Genomic DNA, 16,356 nt, shown 5'->3' with positions numbered 1-16,356 from the left:
GGGACAGATGGCACTGACAGGTGGCACTGGGGACAGATGGCAGTGGGGGCAGATGGCAGTGGTGGCAGATGGCTGTAAACGTCTGCTGTAATTGGCCGTTTACAACGAGCTGTGGTTGGCTGTGTCCAAGGGACACGGGCAGCACAGAACTTCCCTGATGCGCGCTCTCAGGAGTGCACATTGCGGAAGTAAATCGGAGGGCGTCCAGGGATGGCCTCCTGGCGGGTAACGTCCGTGCTCTAGCCGCCTTTCGGCTATAGCGCGGTCAGGGAAGTTGTTAAACTCACTTGGGGCTTATCTGCATTTAATTAGCCTCAGAACCTGTGTAATTACTATGTGTTTGGGTTTAAAGGGATGAGGTGGTAACCCTACACCCACAATGACCACCAACCCCATAAGGTACACAATACTTCACTCCTGGCCTGATTTCACCTAACATATAAACTGACTGCAAAGTATTTCGTGATATAACTTCAGAAGCATTGTCCATTTCACCCCCGCCCACTCCCATTCCAAGGTCTATTGTCTATGAAGTGTATACTAAAAAAAAACAAAAAAAATGCAGTGCGCCAGTAAAGTGTTTGAGTTGGGCATAAAGAAAAGGTGGCAACCCTAATATATCTATATACATATATATTGAGCTGTTTGCACTGTATTGTGTATTGTGCTTTGTGTTTACACGATAGCATCCCCTCCAACCCCCCTTGTTATTTCCGGCCTCCATTGAACAATCTCCGCCCACCCTGTGTAGTCAGACGTCACAGAAGCGTGGACCAATCCGGGATTTTCACAAACATGGACCAATAGAAGCTAAGAGCCGGGGAATTATTTGAATTCTGATTGGTTGGATTTTGGGTAGTTTCCGGTAAGCTGACCAATCTTCCCCGCCGAGTTCCGGTGTTGCGTAGAAGGGAAGGTCTGTGCTGTGCTCAGTAGTCGGAGTTGTAGCGGAGAGCGGACGGAGAGGGCGGCTGTAGCGGCACACACGGGTGAGATAACGGAGACATTGAGCCCCGGTCATAGCAGAGTATTCCCCCAATACAGGTGGAGGGGGGAAGGCCGAGCTCCGGGCGGTGTATTCCGGGTCTAGTCAGTCTCTTCTATCACTTCCCTGCCTGCTCCTCCATCCTGTAGGTAGACTATGTATAGCAGTGGTAGTCAGCCTGATAATAATGGGGTCCCTCACCCTTCCTAGGGCCCCCCCATAGTTCTGGGTAGAGGCGATTGTACGTCTCGCACATCTTCTGTGCTGGCCGCCAATAAATTTACTGACATTTTGTAAAAAGCAACGATTTTTCTTACAACTGCCAGTAAATATCAGGACTGATAATTTCATGCTGTGTTGGCTTTTTAAAGTGGTTCTTCACCCTAAAGGGGAAGTTCCGCTAATCTGATCCCCCCCTCCGGTGCCACAATCAGCACCTTTCAGGGGGGAGGGGGGGTACAGTTACCTGGATAATCCAAGTATCTGCACCCACTTCCGGGACAGACTGCTGCAGACGCCCTGCCCCCCCCCCCCCCCCCCACCCCCGTTGTGTTCTGGGAAACACACAGTTCCAAGGACACAGCGGGGACCAGAAGAGACACGCAGCGTGACTCGCGCATGCGCAGTAGGGAACCGGGCAGTGAAGCCGCATCGCTTCACTTCCCGATTCCCTGACAGAGGATGGCGGCGGGGGCAGCAGCGAGATGAGCGATCGCTTGTCAACTGCCGCCGACATCGCTGGACCCTGGGACAGGTAAGTGTGATTTTATTAAAAGTCAGCAGCTGCAATATTAGTAGCTTCTGGCTTTTAATATATATATATATATATATATATATATATATATATATATATATATATATATATATATATATATATATATATATATATATATATATATATATATATATATATTATTTTTTTTTTTTTTTTTTTTTTTTTTTTTTTTCTTTTTTTAGGTGCAGAACCGCGTTAAGTGTAAATCAAGCAAATGACTTTGTTTCTAGATATTGCCAGTGTTTTCATATCATCTTTATATTCAAATATTCACTGTTAGTTTTTCGATAGGAGTTCTGTAATTTCTCAGGTTACCAGCAAAAAATGTTCCCTGCCAGTAAATGTTCTTTGTTTTGTCAGTAAGGGAGGTTGGCAACCCCAATTCTGTGTCTTTCATGCTCAGATCACGCCTGGGTTTGTTTGTGGTGTGCGTGTGTTTTTTTTTTTTTTTTTTCTTTTTCCTTGGGTTGTTTTTTACATTAATTTTTTTTTGGTTTTATTTCTGTTAATTTTGCTACTGCTCTTGAGATTGGTCCTAGCTATGTAATTTTTTTTTTGGTTTTATAAGTCACCGATATATATGTTGGCCCCATCCATGAAGACCAGTGATTTCACTGCCTCCCTCCCCCTTTTTTGTTTTCTTATTTATGTATTTTCTTGAAAAAACTTATGATTGAGTAGTACAAAACAGAGCCGTTGGGGTATTCCCCGGCTAATTGGTGCACATAGCCATGTGCATAACAGAGTAAAACTTAGAAAAAACACTTGACAAAAATTCCTGAACACGCAACATACACCGCCCAGGTTACATAGGGTAAGAATCAAGATTAAGTCTAGCCTTTGCATGGGATTACCCCCTACCCTGAGTGGAGAGTCAAGTCGCTGACCTACCAAGAAAGCAGTGGTATATTTTGTAATGTTTGTAAGTAGAATCAAGTAAAATTATTGTATCTGGCGCTCATATTTCAGAGTGGCGTTTCTATATCCCTGAGTAAGAGATTGTTTAACTGAATCTTTAAACGCATTGACTGTATGATGTAAACAAGCAATCTGTGGAATATTAAAGCTCCACAATTAATGCAAATTTGGGAAGTATCACCTCAATTTGTATGTTTTTATAAGCCAGTGTGGCTGTTGGTGTCTTCAGCAATAGCAAACTGTAATTTTGATGACTTTTTAAACAACTTATGGTTTCTTGTTGGCTGTAAAGTCCCATGGGGGGGGGGTACACGATGAGAATGAGATATCGGGGATGATGGCAATCATCAGTTTTAAATTGTTTAATCCCCTATCTACCCCAAACTGGTGATCAGTGCAAGTACAAAAATGTAATATTGCAGTTTATGTATGATATGGTGGCAACATTAGTTGTGCTTGTTTTAGTCTTTCTCTCTGTTTACCTTCTGATCTTGCCAGTGACACACCACCTGCATTAGCGTGCCCCCGCTCTGAATAAACAATCACAGGGGGCTTCTTTGGACAACAGAATTGACAGTCTTGGGAGAGGGGAGTGTTAAATGTACTAGCAGATTTAGAATCGCTAACAAATGGAAGTCAAACTCCAACTCGCCCTTTTTAAGCAGTTGCAGCAAACGGCTGTGTGGGTTTGTTTTTTTTGTTTTTTTTACAAATTTGCCACCATGGGTTACAGAAAATAAATTTGCATGATTCTGCCATCAACACAGACAGTGCTGATAGGGGCATCCTTCCTGCTGAGCAATTGTCTGCTACCTGTGGGGGGGAGGATGCAGCAATCCCCGCCAGGAGAAGACCTTTATTATCGCTAGAGGCTATAGCAGCTGCTAGCGCTAATTGCAAGAGAATCCAGCAGGCTGGTTGTACCCAAGTTGATCGATTATGGCTGGCTTAAGACACGCTAGATGAATTTCGATCAATGTGTCGTTGTCCCTGTTTGACAGAAGTATATTGTTTGATCAACTTCTGTTGAATGGCAGGTCCCACTGTCAGAATATAATGTCCCAGCTGGTGGGGGGGGATCCTCCACCTCGCTTGGACATGGCCAGCTTTGGAATCACTGGGGGAAAGTACAATGGACTTCAAAATGAGGTAAACCTGCATTGAAAGGCAAATGTGTTTTATACATACATTGCTAACTGTACTTTTTTATTTTTCAAGCTTTGAGTAAAGTTCCTCTTTATTGTAGTAATGTCATTGCATGCTGCTTTTATTTCCACCCTGACAGCCACGTGAGCATCAAAAAATTCCCACCACTTCCTGTCCTCTCATTGGGTCGCCAAGTTACAGGCAGCAACTCCTGTGGTTCCACTGTAAACATGGGTGGTGAACAAGCTGACCGGACGCTGTTTGTGGGGAACTTGCATCCAAAGGCCACAGAAGAGTTACTGTTTGAGCTATTTTTACAGGTCAGTAACCCATGTCTGTCATTTCCTATATTCCTTTGGTAAAGTATGTGTATACTGTACTAGACAAAAGTCTGATACAGATGTGTGAAAGGTACATGAATGTGGAGGATAACACTCTGCAATTGGTGGGAGAATGATTGATTGGAATCAGTAGAGGCTGGTGGGGTATTTATTTCAGGTTTTACCCTACATGTTTTAAAATTCACACATTTTTCAGTTTAAAACATGTCATACTTATCCTCTTTTTGGTTGGGGGGGCCTACCTGCCTGCAATTCTGGCTCGTTCTATCCTCGCCATCCCCCCGAGTGCAACTGTAGGAAGCTGCTTCCCATGGTGGCACTCGTGCCTGTTCGATCCAGAGCCAAGCTGTTTACATCTCTTCAGACACACAGCCTGGCAGACCACTTAAGTATTGATATATAGAATGGCCATTAGGTGACCCTGACCCCTATGGAGCACTTATTCAGTAATTATGATAAACTCAGAGGCCATGTTTCTGCCATATATATACAATATTGACGAATGTATCGACAACCTAGCTATATGCTCCAGTGGGGAAAAAGGTCTGCGGGAAACCCTTGACCTAGAAAAATGGCATGCTATGTCCAAATCCGCTTCTAGATCACTTATAAATACCTCCAATAATAGAAGCAAACTACAAGGTGTTACTACGGTGGTATATGGTGCTGGTCAGACTGGCCACCTTCCTAAAGGGAGATACCCCAAAGTGTTTTAGAGGTTGTGGTCAGGTTGGAACTACATATCGTATATGGTGGACATGCCCCAAAGTTAGATTCTGTATCGGGTCTACAATTTTATATATACCCAGATAAACTTAACTAAAACCGCTAAACAAGCATTTCTGGGTGATAGGGTGATGGAAGCCTCCAATTCCCAAAGGCGATTACTTGCCTTCATATTTATTTCAGCAAAAATAACGATTGCCAGGAATTGGATGTCCGCTGCCCTACCATTTGGTCAGCTAAAAAGTAAAATGTCTTGGCTAATGTTGAATGAATGGTTGACAGCTCTGGTTCAGGATAAAATGAGGTTGTTCCACAGAGTCTGGGATCTGTGGCTCGATTACTTGGCCAGTGATCCCAGACCACTTAAGTATTGATATATAGAATGGGCATTAGGGACCAGGACCACAGCTCCTCCATAACCCCCCTCCCCCATCTTAACTCTTTCACCCCCCCGTAACTCTTTTCTACCTTTCTCTTTTAAAACTTGCATGCTTAAGTGAATTACTACTATAATTAAGTCCTAGGCTAGATGGAGATTTTATTTTTTCTATATCTCTGAAGTTAGTCTGGGCCTTGGCGCTCCGCCCGCATGTGGGAGACGCCCAACCCCCCCTCTCCCATTAGTGTGATGGGGGGGCTCTTCCCTGTGGGGGGGGGGGCACTGAGCAAGCTGAACATATTAAGAGGCTAGAGGGCCCCTATTCCAGGAGTAATATATACAGACTATTTTGTTTATATTAACTAGAGGATTCACCTCCCATGGACTCATTAAAGCACGCAGTCAAGGCAGGTGGAAAATTTTCTTTTTCTTTTCCTCTGTTATGTTAAGAGACCAAAATATGATTCTCTTGTGACTATGCATACTGTACAAAATGTATAATGATCATATTGTTCTGTACTGAAAATCTTTAATAAACACCATTGAAACATAAAATTAAAATATGTATGTGTGAATTGGACAGTGCAGATCAGAGAGGGATCGCTGTGACCAATCACAGCATCACAAAATGTAGACATTTAGGATTTACAGAACATGCACTGTCATCTAGTACCAGTGTGAGCGAGCTCCAGTGTGTCCTATTCACCAGCCATACCATTGGAATCAGCCAGAACCACTGTCCTGATTGCCAGTACCAGTGTCATTGGAAAATAATGTCCACCTCCTGCCCTTCATAGAGTGCTTTTCGTTGATGGAAGATATAGTAAAGCTTTTATGAATACAGGAAAGGGCATGCATTGTGGGCACTCTTGATGAGTGCTTACCACAGGTCAAGTCGTATTAACCCCCCCCCACCTGCCAGCACCAAAATATTACCTCTGTGGCTGAATGGGGCGGTGGAATTGGAGGACAAAAGCCAACAGAACAAGGGACATTTCTCATTAGATGTGAGTGCCATCCCTTGTGTTGATTTAAAAAAAAAAAAAAACCTACAACTTTCACAAAGATTTGCCATGCTTTGCAGTGGAGACTAAGGGGAAACAGGTTTTTGGACTATTTCCTTTCTATAGCAAATAATATATATACCAGTGGAGATTACATGCCACCAGAAGAAAACCCTGTTTCATAAACGTAATTTTCGTTGCAGTGCTGAAAACTTGAAAATGGCCTGAACAGGAACTGGGTTCAATATGCCCACCCTCAAGTAGTCTTACCTTTTTTTTTTTTTTTATTAACTTATTATTATTTTTTTTCCTTTTTTAAATGCAGGCTGGCCCAACAGTTAATGTAAAAATTCCAAAGGACAAGGATGGCAAGACAAAACTGTTTGCTTTTGTGAATTTTAAACATGAGGAATCTGTTCCTTATGGAATGAGTCTATTAAATGGAATCAAGCTTTTTGGAAGACCACTCAAACTTCAGTACAGATCAGGTAACTGATCATTTTAAAATGATCTCAAACACTGCAACAGCTGCAGAACAGAAATGTAATTTTAACTTGTAGTATACACTGCCATTAAACACATTCACTGTCCACTTTTTTTTTCTCCCCCCCCCCCCCCCTTGAATTAGTGACGGCTTCTGTGATAAATACTGCATTGCTATGTGGCTTGAGAATCAAGCTGCCCCTATTGCATACTGTGAGAAGCACTAATGTTGAATCTGACCAGGCCTTTGAGATGATTACTGCTGCTAGTGAAAAGAGCAAATTATATGCTCCTACACTGCTTGTGTATGGGGGTTTCGGGTGTTTTCCTATAGTTGTGGAAAAGGGAATTCGTGCGGAGCGGTTGGATGAGATGGTGTGGAAGGCAGCATATGTATAGTACAATTGTCACATTTGTTTACATTTTTTAACTTTTTTTGTTTTTTAAATTTGTTTCTAGGAAGCACTCATGTTTCTCAAGATACAACTTATGGAGCTCAATCACCACAAGGAAATGCTGCTGGAAATGGTCAAGCATCAAATGGTAGCAGGTACAAAAAGCTGGTTTTTGAAACAATAAAGCATTAATAAGACTTGCATAACGTTCATAATCCTATAAATGATCGAAAAGATCAGCAACACCGCTCTTCAGGAATGTACAGCCCATATTCTATTTTGTGCCGTCCAAGTTGCATGGCTCAATATAGAACGTTTGCCCAAAGAATCCTCTCCAGCATTATGCAAATATTTAAAATTTTACTACTACAGGTTTGTTCCAAGGCAATAACATAACTTAAGGCTGGTACACACTGGCCACATATTGGCTGCTTCTTTGCCATAGTTCTACTTTCAAGAAACACTTCGACCCTTTCATTAGGTAAAATGTAAATATAATAGAAATTGTATTTACTGACTGTTTATATTATTGGTGGTGGGTGTGTTGGTGAGAGGAAAGTTAGTTATGAGTTGGAGGAGGTTAAGGAAACATTCTGAAGCTATATGGGATTGGAAATGGGGGGGGGGGAGGGGAGGAGGGAGTAAGTCGTTCAAAAGAGGTAAATGAGAGCGGAGAGTTTGATATCGGAAAATCGAATTTGGAGACTGTTGGGGGAATGAGAAAAGCACATTACTGCTCTTTGTGCAGAGAGATGTAGGAATAAATGGGAGTAGAAAGTGGTTGGTGTTGGTCCCTTATTTGAGTGAGTAACCCAAAACTGAAGAACTGTTTATACTGAGGTCCTGTATCCCATACCAGCCTACTGGTAGATAGCCCTGTTCTTCCTGCAATATGCCTATCTCTTCACCAGTTGCTTCTGTATCATTGCAACTTTATTTTTGGAGTGACTATCTTTTTATGAACAGTCAATTTTTTTTTATTTTTTTATTTTTTTTTAACTTGGTCTATTTATATATTCAAGAGTTCTGAAATTGTGTATCATTTTCGTGTTATCCCAACTAACATGCAATTTATTTTTAGTTATCCCAGACAGGATTTTAATGATGACTTGATGAAATACAGCGATTTCTCACCCGGTGGAAACTACCAGAGGTCCTACTCTTCTCCTCCAGATAATCTACAAAGACAAGCCATGGTAAAGCTTGCCTTTCAGAAGTTTCTTTCTCATTGAGGCTAATGCTGTAAAGTTTGTTTTTATTTTTGCAACTGAGAGAATTCTACCTTGAGTAGCAAGTTCTCCTCCATCCTTTTAGCTCTAAAGGCGAATCAGATTGTAGAGATTAGATTCGTATGCAATGCCCTGATCTATCATACCTTCCTTGTGCCTCTTTCCACCAACCCCTTGCTGCTCTCCTTCCAAGAAACCTGGCTCTGGCCCTACCTGTCCTCTGAGATCTTGCACTCTCCTGCAAGTTATTTGGAGGTGGAGAAGCTGTGGGAGACTGAGTGTGCTCTTGAACCCCACCGTGGTCTTGCCAAGTTGCATGGTCACGTTACAGAGCTTGGAAGAACTCAGATTTAGAAATATGTCTCCAACTGCTATGCTTCCTTACTGTACAGCCTAACCCCCCTTCCCCTCCTGTTATTGCTGCCAACTTTCCTGGATGATGTATAGCTCACCCTGCCCACACAGCTGGATATGCAGTCCGAAGGTATACATTTGTCAACAGCATCGCTGCAGCAATATTAATTTTTTTGGTTTTTTATTACCTAACCCTTCCCTCTTACTTTGCCACTACCCCCCCCCAAACTTCTGCACAGCACTTGCAGCCTCCCTTCTCCTTTACCACCCACTGATCCTGCGCTCTCCATTCTCTCAGCACCTGTGGTGTTGCACCCCTACTTTCAGAATACACTATACCTGAAGCCCTGTTTATCTCACCACCCACTACAACCCCCCCCCTTCTCTCACCAGCCACCATGCAGCATCTGCGTTCTGTCAGCACCCGCCATGCCTGCAGCTTTGTTACTGTATACTGTGCTTTCAGCCTCTCATCTCAGCATCTATCGCACCTACAGCCCTGTTCTTTCATCACACATTATGCCTGCAATCTCCCTTCCACCCACCAATCTCTCACCCAGTGTCTGCATGCACACACCCCATCCACTTCCATCATCTAACCTTCAAACTGCCCCCCTTGCTGTCGTCACCACCATCTAATTGACAAAACCCACCTTCATATGCTCCCCACACTCAACACTACACCAGCACACCCCCTGTTCTCAGCACTGTTCCTAAACCTTCCTTTGACCGCTGCGCCTGTGCAAGATTCTCACCTCCTTACTCTTTGCCCATGGCACCCCCTGCCCCTTACCAGTGAACTGCTCCTCTACGCCTTTACCCAGTCCTGCTTTCAGTATCCCCCTCTTACCACAGTGCCTTTACTCCTCCCCTCACTAATGCATTGTCTCTACTACCATCTCACCTCATGCCCCCACCTTCTCACCACTGCTGCCTCACATCCCCCCTTTAGCACTACATCCCACCTTCACCACACTGGCCTTTTTTCCCATCACACTGAAACCACTCCAACTTTAAACAGAATGGGCATACTTTTCTGCTAGCATTAATAATAAATGCAGACAGTCACTATGCAGATTTATAGATGGGTATATAAAATTACCAATGTGACTAACTTGTATTTACTGCTATTTCTGTCACTGGAGTTGGAGAGGTGGCTGGATGACCTCAATCTACACTTTAACCAATCAAAGGAAACCTGATGCATATGTTAGTAAAGGTAATAATTTGTTTAAAATGGTTTGTCTGGAGCAAGCTAGTCCAAAGTGACAAAAGCTGGAGTTTTAACTGGCTGGCAGTATTGCTCAAAGCCATTAAGTTCTATTAATATAGGCATTTAAATGGCAATGTAGGCATTCTTTATTTGCATCCCAGTGGATACTCATAAAAAGTGACAGAAAATTCTCCATAATGGGGACACAGAGAAAAAGAAAATCTAGGATTTAACTGTTCCACATTTTAGTGTTGCTGATAGCCCAGTAGGTTCAAAATAACATTGTTTTAAAGTGGTGGTTTATGGTTTTTTTTTTTTTTTTTTTTTTTTTTTTCCCCTAAGATGAACAACTTTTATAAGCAGGAGCCTAGCTGGTACAGCCCGAACAGTGGCCATTCTACTCCACAGCGATATGACACACCCACTGGACACTCGAGAGGCTCAAGGAACCATCCTTATGAAAATTACAATATGCATAGCAGAGTGGGTCAGGAAGACCCTCATTATCGAAGCCATGGCCAGGAGGAGCACCATTATCGAAGCCGGGGTCAGGAGAGGTTAAGTCCATATCCAAGGAAAGATTCCAGATGGGGTCCACCTCACCATTGAACTGTCTCTGTATGTCATTCTTCCCTTCTTCATACAGTATATTAAGAGATTGTAGTACTAATTTGTATCTTCAAACAAACCAGTAATATTATTGGCTAGCAAAATATTTATTTAGCCTACGTAGATTAAGGCTTGCTTTGTTTTTATGGCATGATTTCGTTTTTTTTTTTTTTTTTCTTTTCCCCCTTTTTTATATTTTTTTGGTGGGGGTTTTCACCTTTTTTAATTTTATTATTGAAGCAAAATGAAATGACAAGCACATCAGTCATAATCTGACTTCCTATAAAATATGGTTTTACTAAACCGAGTAGTGTACATTCTGAGACCAACAAATGTAGCGGAATTGCTGAGATTAGGAGTCCCATTCATTCTTGTTGAAGGAAGTACCAGCATCTTTAAGTGTGTTGCTGGGGGTTGTTTTTATTTTTTTTTTTTTTTTTTTTTTTTGGCCCCTCCAAACTTTATAGGGAAGTTACATTGTATTTACCATTGGTGTTACGCTGGGTACACAAATCTCTGCATCAACAAGAGGGCTATTGATGCAGGGAATGTCTCCTGATAAGAAATTTGTTTTTGGGCATGGTTCGTCCTCCACCAGAATACACTGATAGGCGTATACAACCATTGGCTATAAGCTCTGATCAAATGCAGGTTTTCCAATATGTCAGACAGCTGTACACAGGCCAAAAATCATCTGGTCCAGCAGGGACCAGGTTACAGCTGCCTGATTAAATGACATTTAACAACTTTTTTATTATCCTGCAGAAAAGATTATTACAAGCCCACTTATTACTAACAGCTATAGCGTCATTCTGCACATTGCGTCATTGTAATTTATTAGGGACAATCTGCTTGGTAGAAAGCACCATATGGTGTTGGATGGGTATAACTGTTTTTATGTGATACTCTTTATAATCTGTGAATAATATTTCTTTTACGATTGTGGTTTTGTTTTATCGCAATGATTTTATCAATTTTTTAAACTTGTAAAAAGAAGTTAAATACTTTAAAATGTCACAAATTTTGAATAGCATGTCCACCTGATGTTTAAATAGCAGAATATATTAATGTGCATTTTGCATTACAGTGACTTCAAATTTTAAAAAAAAAAAAGTGTTTGGTTTTTTGTGTGTGTGTGTTTTATTTTGAGTCTTATAATTTTTCAAAAAAAAGATCTCTGCACTCAATATTGATTTTTACTATCTGCTGGCTTTTGAAGCTGTAGGCCAAAGTTGCTTTCTCATCTGCTGTTGCCGTTTTTGGTTTATATCTTTGATTATACGAGTTTCAGCAGAAGGAAAGATTTAAGTGGTTCTAAACTGGAAACTTAAAAAATTAATTTTTTTTTTTTTTTTCTCCCACTTCCGGACCACTTTTTGTGATATGGCCCTATGTCGCTTTCACTGACAGTTGCTTGGCTAATATGACACTGTATCCAAATAATATTAATGTTGTGTTGTTTTTGTTTGTTTTTTTATTTCCCACACAAATAGAGCTTTCTTTTTGTGGTATTTGATTGCCTCCTGCACTTTTTTATTTGCGCTCAACAAAAAAACTGACGATTTTTAAATGCGTAGATTTTTTTTTTTTTTTTTTTTTTTTTTACTTTGTGCTATAAAACCTTCCCCCAAAAAAAAAAAAATTATTCCAAGTTCTTAAATTTAGACCAATATGCATTATGCTACATAGTGGGATCTTTTTTTATCAAAAAATAAATAAAAAAAGCGTATATTGATTGGTTTGTGTAAAAGCGTCTACAAAATAAAGGATTTACTTTTTATATTGTTTTTACTAATGGCTATCTGCAGTTTTTAGCGGGACTCCAACATTGCAGCAGACAAATCACTCACTGAGTCACTTTTGGGGATCAGTGATCAGTGCTATAAAAAAAATGCATTCATTACTGCATGAATGACACTGTGGCAGGGAAGGTATTAATGCTGGGGGTCGATCACTGGGGGTAAATGTTCCTTAGGGAGGTGCTTACTAACTCTGTGGGGCAGTGTCACACTGAAGGAAAAGGGGGGGGCAAAATATTTGAACTTTTACTTTTTGTATTTAACCGCTTGCTGACCAGCCTCTACAGATGTACTGCGGCAGCATGGCTCGGCTGCGCAGATCGCCGTTATGCTATCACTCACATGGAGAACCGGGGGAGGTGTGTGTGGGTGTGTGTAAACACAAAGTTTCTGGTTCTGTGAGCAGTGAACTGACAGATCGTCTGTTCATACAGAGTATGAACAGTGATCTGTCAGTTTTCCTGCACAGTCCCATCCCCCTACAGTTAGAACACTCCCTGAGATGCATATTAACCCCTTCACTGCCCCCTCGGGTTAACCCCTTCTCTGCCAGTGTCATTTTTACAGTAATCAATGCAATTTAAATTGCACCGATCACTGTATTAATGGTCCCAAAATGTGTTAAAATTGTCTGTCATAATGTCGCAGTCACGATAAAAATTGCTGATCGCCGCCATTACTAGTAAAAAAAAATTAAAAATGCCATAACTTCCCCTATTTTGTAGATGCTATAACTTTTGCGCAAACTAATCAATATCTGCTTATTGCGATTTTAGTTTATTTTTACCAAAAATATGTAGAAGAATCCCTACCGGCCTAAACCGGAAAAAAAGTTTTTTTTTTTTATATATATATTGATTGGGGATATTTATTATAGCAAAAAGTTAAAAATGCTCCCCCCCCCCCCCCCCTTCAAAATTGAATTTATTTAATTATTATTTTTTTTCTTTTTATAGCGAAAGAAATGATAACTGCAGAGGTGATCAAATACCACCAAAAGAGAGCTATATTTGTGTGGGGAAAAAGACATCTCTTTGGGGGGGCCACGTCGCACGACCTCGCAATTGTCAGTTAAAGCGATGCAGTGGCGAATCGCAAAAAGTGGTCTGGTCTTTTGCCAGCCAAATGGTCTGGGGCTTAAGTGGTTAAAGCAGAACTTGGCAAAAACTTTTACATGCCCTTGTTGCCAAGTTCCTATCCACACTGAATGTCATATTCTTGCTAGCTCAGTAATTGCTGTGGAATAGCCTGGTACTTCTCAAATGAAACTGTTAGTCCCCAGTGGTTTCCTATTTGTAAGATTGGTTGCTCCTATTCCTCCAGCCACCAGTCTTGGCACAGCCCATTTGTAGTTCTAGCTACAGCAAGCAGGGATTTACTTCTGTCTTTGCTTACTGTAGGGGGCAGGATAGGTCTCACACCAGTCCCATGGAGACGATGCAGACCATATAGCAACAGATAGCAAAGCTTGCAAGTGTGTGTGTGTGTGTGTGTGTGTGTGTGTGTGTGTGTGTGTGTGTGTGTGTGTGTAAAACTGGCAAGTAATGTAACTGTTTGCAGGGAGGAAGCCAGCTGTCAAATCTGAGCTGTGATGTTGTGGGTGGGCGGTACCAAGCGGCTATCTTATACCATCCAATGAGATGGGGACTGGGTGGGCTGCTATGGTTGTGGCCCTGCACCCTTTTGGAAGCAGCCCCATCATTGATTGATGTTTGATAGTTGTTAGGTCCCGCCCACACCAGACATTGCCACTGAATTTTGATGGCTAGTCTTCTCCCTGCAAGCAGTTACATTACCACAAACCTGAGCGGCTCTTGTAAACCTCGCCATCTGCTGCATGTGAAACTCCCTCTCTCCGCTGTCAGTGCAGCGATATGGAGAGGAGCTCAGCAGCCAGGCACATTGTCCACAGGGGGAGGGGACAGAGCGTGCCTACCGAGCTGTGCAGGTGGAGCACACCTGAAATATGCCTTTGTTAATGTCACAAAAGGTTAAAAAAAATAAAAAAATACAGCGCTGACTTACTAATCAATAACTTGACAATGGTGGAATCCTCTAATGTGGTAATCTTTATAAGCTTCAATATTGCCACAATGCCGGTGTATGTGATGCGTATCTTCACGTAATACACATCAAACTGAAAATAAGATCTAAAAAACACTTTGCTACAATGTAAAGTAGTGAGTGTACAGCTTGTATAACAGTGTAAATCTGCTGACCCCTCCAAAATAATTCAACACACAGCCATTAATGTCTAAACCGCTGGCAAAAAAGTGAGTACACCCCCTAAGTGAAAATATCCAAATTGGTGTCAATATTTTGTGTGGCTGTCATTATTCACTTGCCTATGGGGTACTTAAACCCCCCCCGCCAAACCAATTTTCAGCTTTCGGTGCTCTCACACTTTGAATGACAATTACTCAGTCATGCAGCACTGTACCCAAAAATTTTTTGTCCTCCCCCCCACAAATAGAGCTTTCTTTTGGTGGTATTTGATCACCTGTGAGTTTATTTTTTATTTTTTTTGCGCTATAAATAAAAAAAAGACTGAAATTAAAAAAAAAAACGCATTTTTCTTTGTTTCTGTGATAACATTTTGTAAATTATTAATTTTTCTTCATAAATTTTGGCTCAATTTATACTGCTCCTGAGTATTACGATACCACGTGTGTGGGACTCTTTCACAGCCTGGCCACTTAGAGAGGCCCAACATGCAGGGAGCGCCATCACATGTTCTAGGAGCATAAACTACACATCTAAATTGTTGACTATCTATTACACTTTTGAAGGCCCTGGATATATGGCACTGATGACATGTGACACTAACAGGTGGCACTGGGGGCAGATGGCAGTTTATTTAACTTTTTTTTTTTTTTTTGTAACTTACGGCCGCTGCAGCTGTTCATCTTTTCCCTGAGCGGCGCTGAGAGATGATCTCATATGTTTACATATGAGATCATCTCTCATTGGACAAGCCGATCGCGCTGTAAATGCCCGCTGTGATTGGCCGTTTTACATCGATCTGTGACTGGCTGTGTCCAGGGGACATGGCCAGCACAGAACTTCCCCGATGCGTGCTCTCAGGAGACGGCCTCCCGGCAGGTAGCGTCCGCGCTGTAGCTGTCTTTCAGCTATAGTGCGGGCGGGAAGTGGTTAAAGTGTACACTTTTTGTTTTTTACTCTAAATTCCAGCTCCCCCTTGTGGGCTGTTTGAGGGTAGTGACTGATGTGAGTGTGCAATGTACAGGGATAGGGACAATTGTACACACTCACTCAGGTGGAACTGGATGGACTGGTGTCTACCTTACTAACTTTATGCACCATGTACTTTTTTTTTTTTGCAAAAATATCAAAGCTTTCCACTAATCATTTCACAATGGGTTATAGCTATATGATGGCTACAGTGCGGCTCAATAACTCTGGGGGGGCGTACTATGACATCCTTCGGGAATCATGCACTTGGGTTTATCCATGACCACTGGGTCAGGAGGACCTGGCACATTGCAGATCATGGTAAAGGCTGACAACGACTGTACTCACAACTCATGTAGTGTTTTCTGGGATCGGTTCCCATTCCAATTGGTGCAGTGTCCTGGAGAACACTACATGAGTTCATATTGAATCTAACACATGTGATCGCTCCATCAAATGGAGCGATCACTTGTAAATAAACCGGCGTCCCTGTTTCTTCGGTGGCGGCATGTCACGGAGACACCGCTCGCCACCGAAGGGGGTGAACAGCCATTCGTTATGGCTGTTTACCACGTGATCGGCCGTGATGAAGTCACGGCCGATCACAGATGGTCACACCCCAAACGTGCACGGCGCATGCGTGCACGTTGGTGGCGGCGTGTTCCCCGGTAACACTGCTCGTCACCGACGCTGGTAAACAGCCATTGGCCGGCTGTTTACCCACGTGATCGGCTGTGATCCTTTCACAGCCGATCACTAAGATGTAAACAAACCGCGGTAACGGGATGTTACCGGGTTCTCCTCCTCA

General features: G+C 42.1%; 1 protein-coding gene across 1 annotated transcript; it reads left to right on the top strand.

Moving 5' to 3' along the window:
• The first annotated feature begins 848 nt into the window (after positions 1-848).
• Positions 849-11,668, top strand: RBM7 (RNA binding motif protein 7). Its single transcript, XM_077456893.1, has 6 exons — positions 849-989; positions 3,964-4,144; positions 6,600-6,762; positions 7,217-7,307; positions 8,234-8,348; positions 10,291-11,668. The coding sequence occupies exons 2-6, from the start codon at positions 4,055-4,057 to the stop codon at positions 10,555-10,557; spliced, it is 726 nt and encodes a 241-aa protein (XP_077313019.1). The 5' UTR covers positions 849-989; positions 3,964-4,054; the 3' UTR covers positions 10,558-11,668.
• Positions 11,669-16,356: the final 4,688 nt, after the last annotated feature.

Source organism: Lithobates pipiens, unplaced genomic scaffold (genome assembly GCF_037356315.1).
Source record: "Lithobates pipiens isolate NorthernLeopardFrog02 unplaced genomic scaffold, aLitPip1_a1.2 Scaffold_27, whole genome shotgun sequence".
NCBI classification, from domain to species: Eukaryota; Metazoa; Chordata; class Amphibia; order Anura; family Ranidae; genus Lithobates; species Lithobates pipiens.
This window is presented reverse-complemented; position numbering and strand designations above follow the sequence as displayed.

What these genes read in the sequence shown, in the direction of transcription:
- RBM7 (XM_077456893.1), top strand. Translation starts at nt 4,055, where the DNA reads ATGGGTGGTGAACAAGCTGACCGGACGCTGTTTGTGGGGAACTTGCAT. An exon ending in CAAACTTCAGTACAGATCAG is followed by an intron (nt 6,763 to 7,216) that starts GTAACTGATCAT and finishes ATTTGTTTCTAG; the next exon opens with GAAGCACTCATGTTTCTCAA. An exon ending in CAAGCATCAAATGGTAGCAG is followed by an intron (nt 7,308 to 8,233) that starts GTACAAAAAGCT and finishes ATTTATTTTTAG; the next exon opens with TTATCCCAGACAGGATTTTA.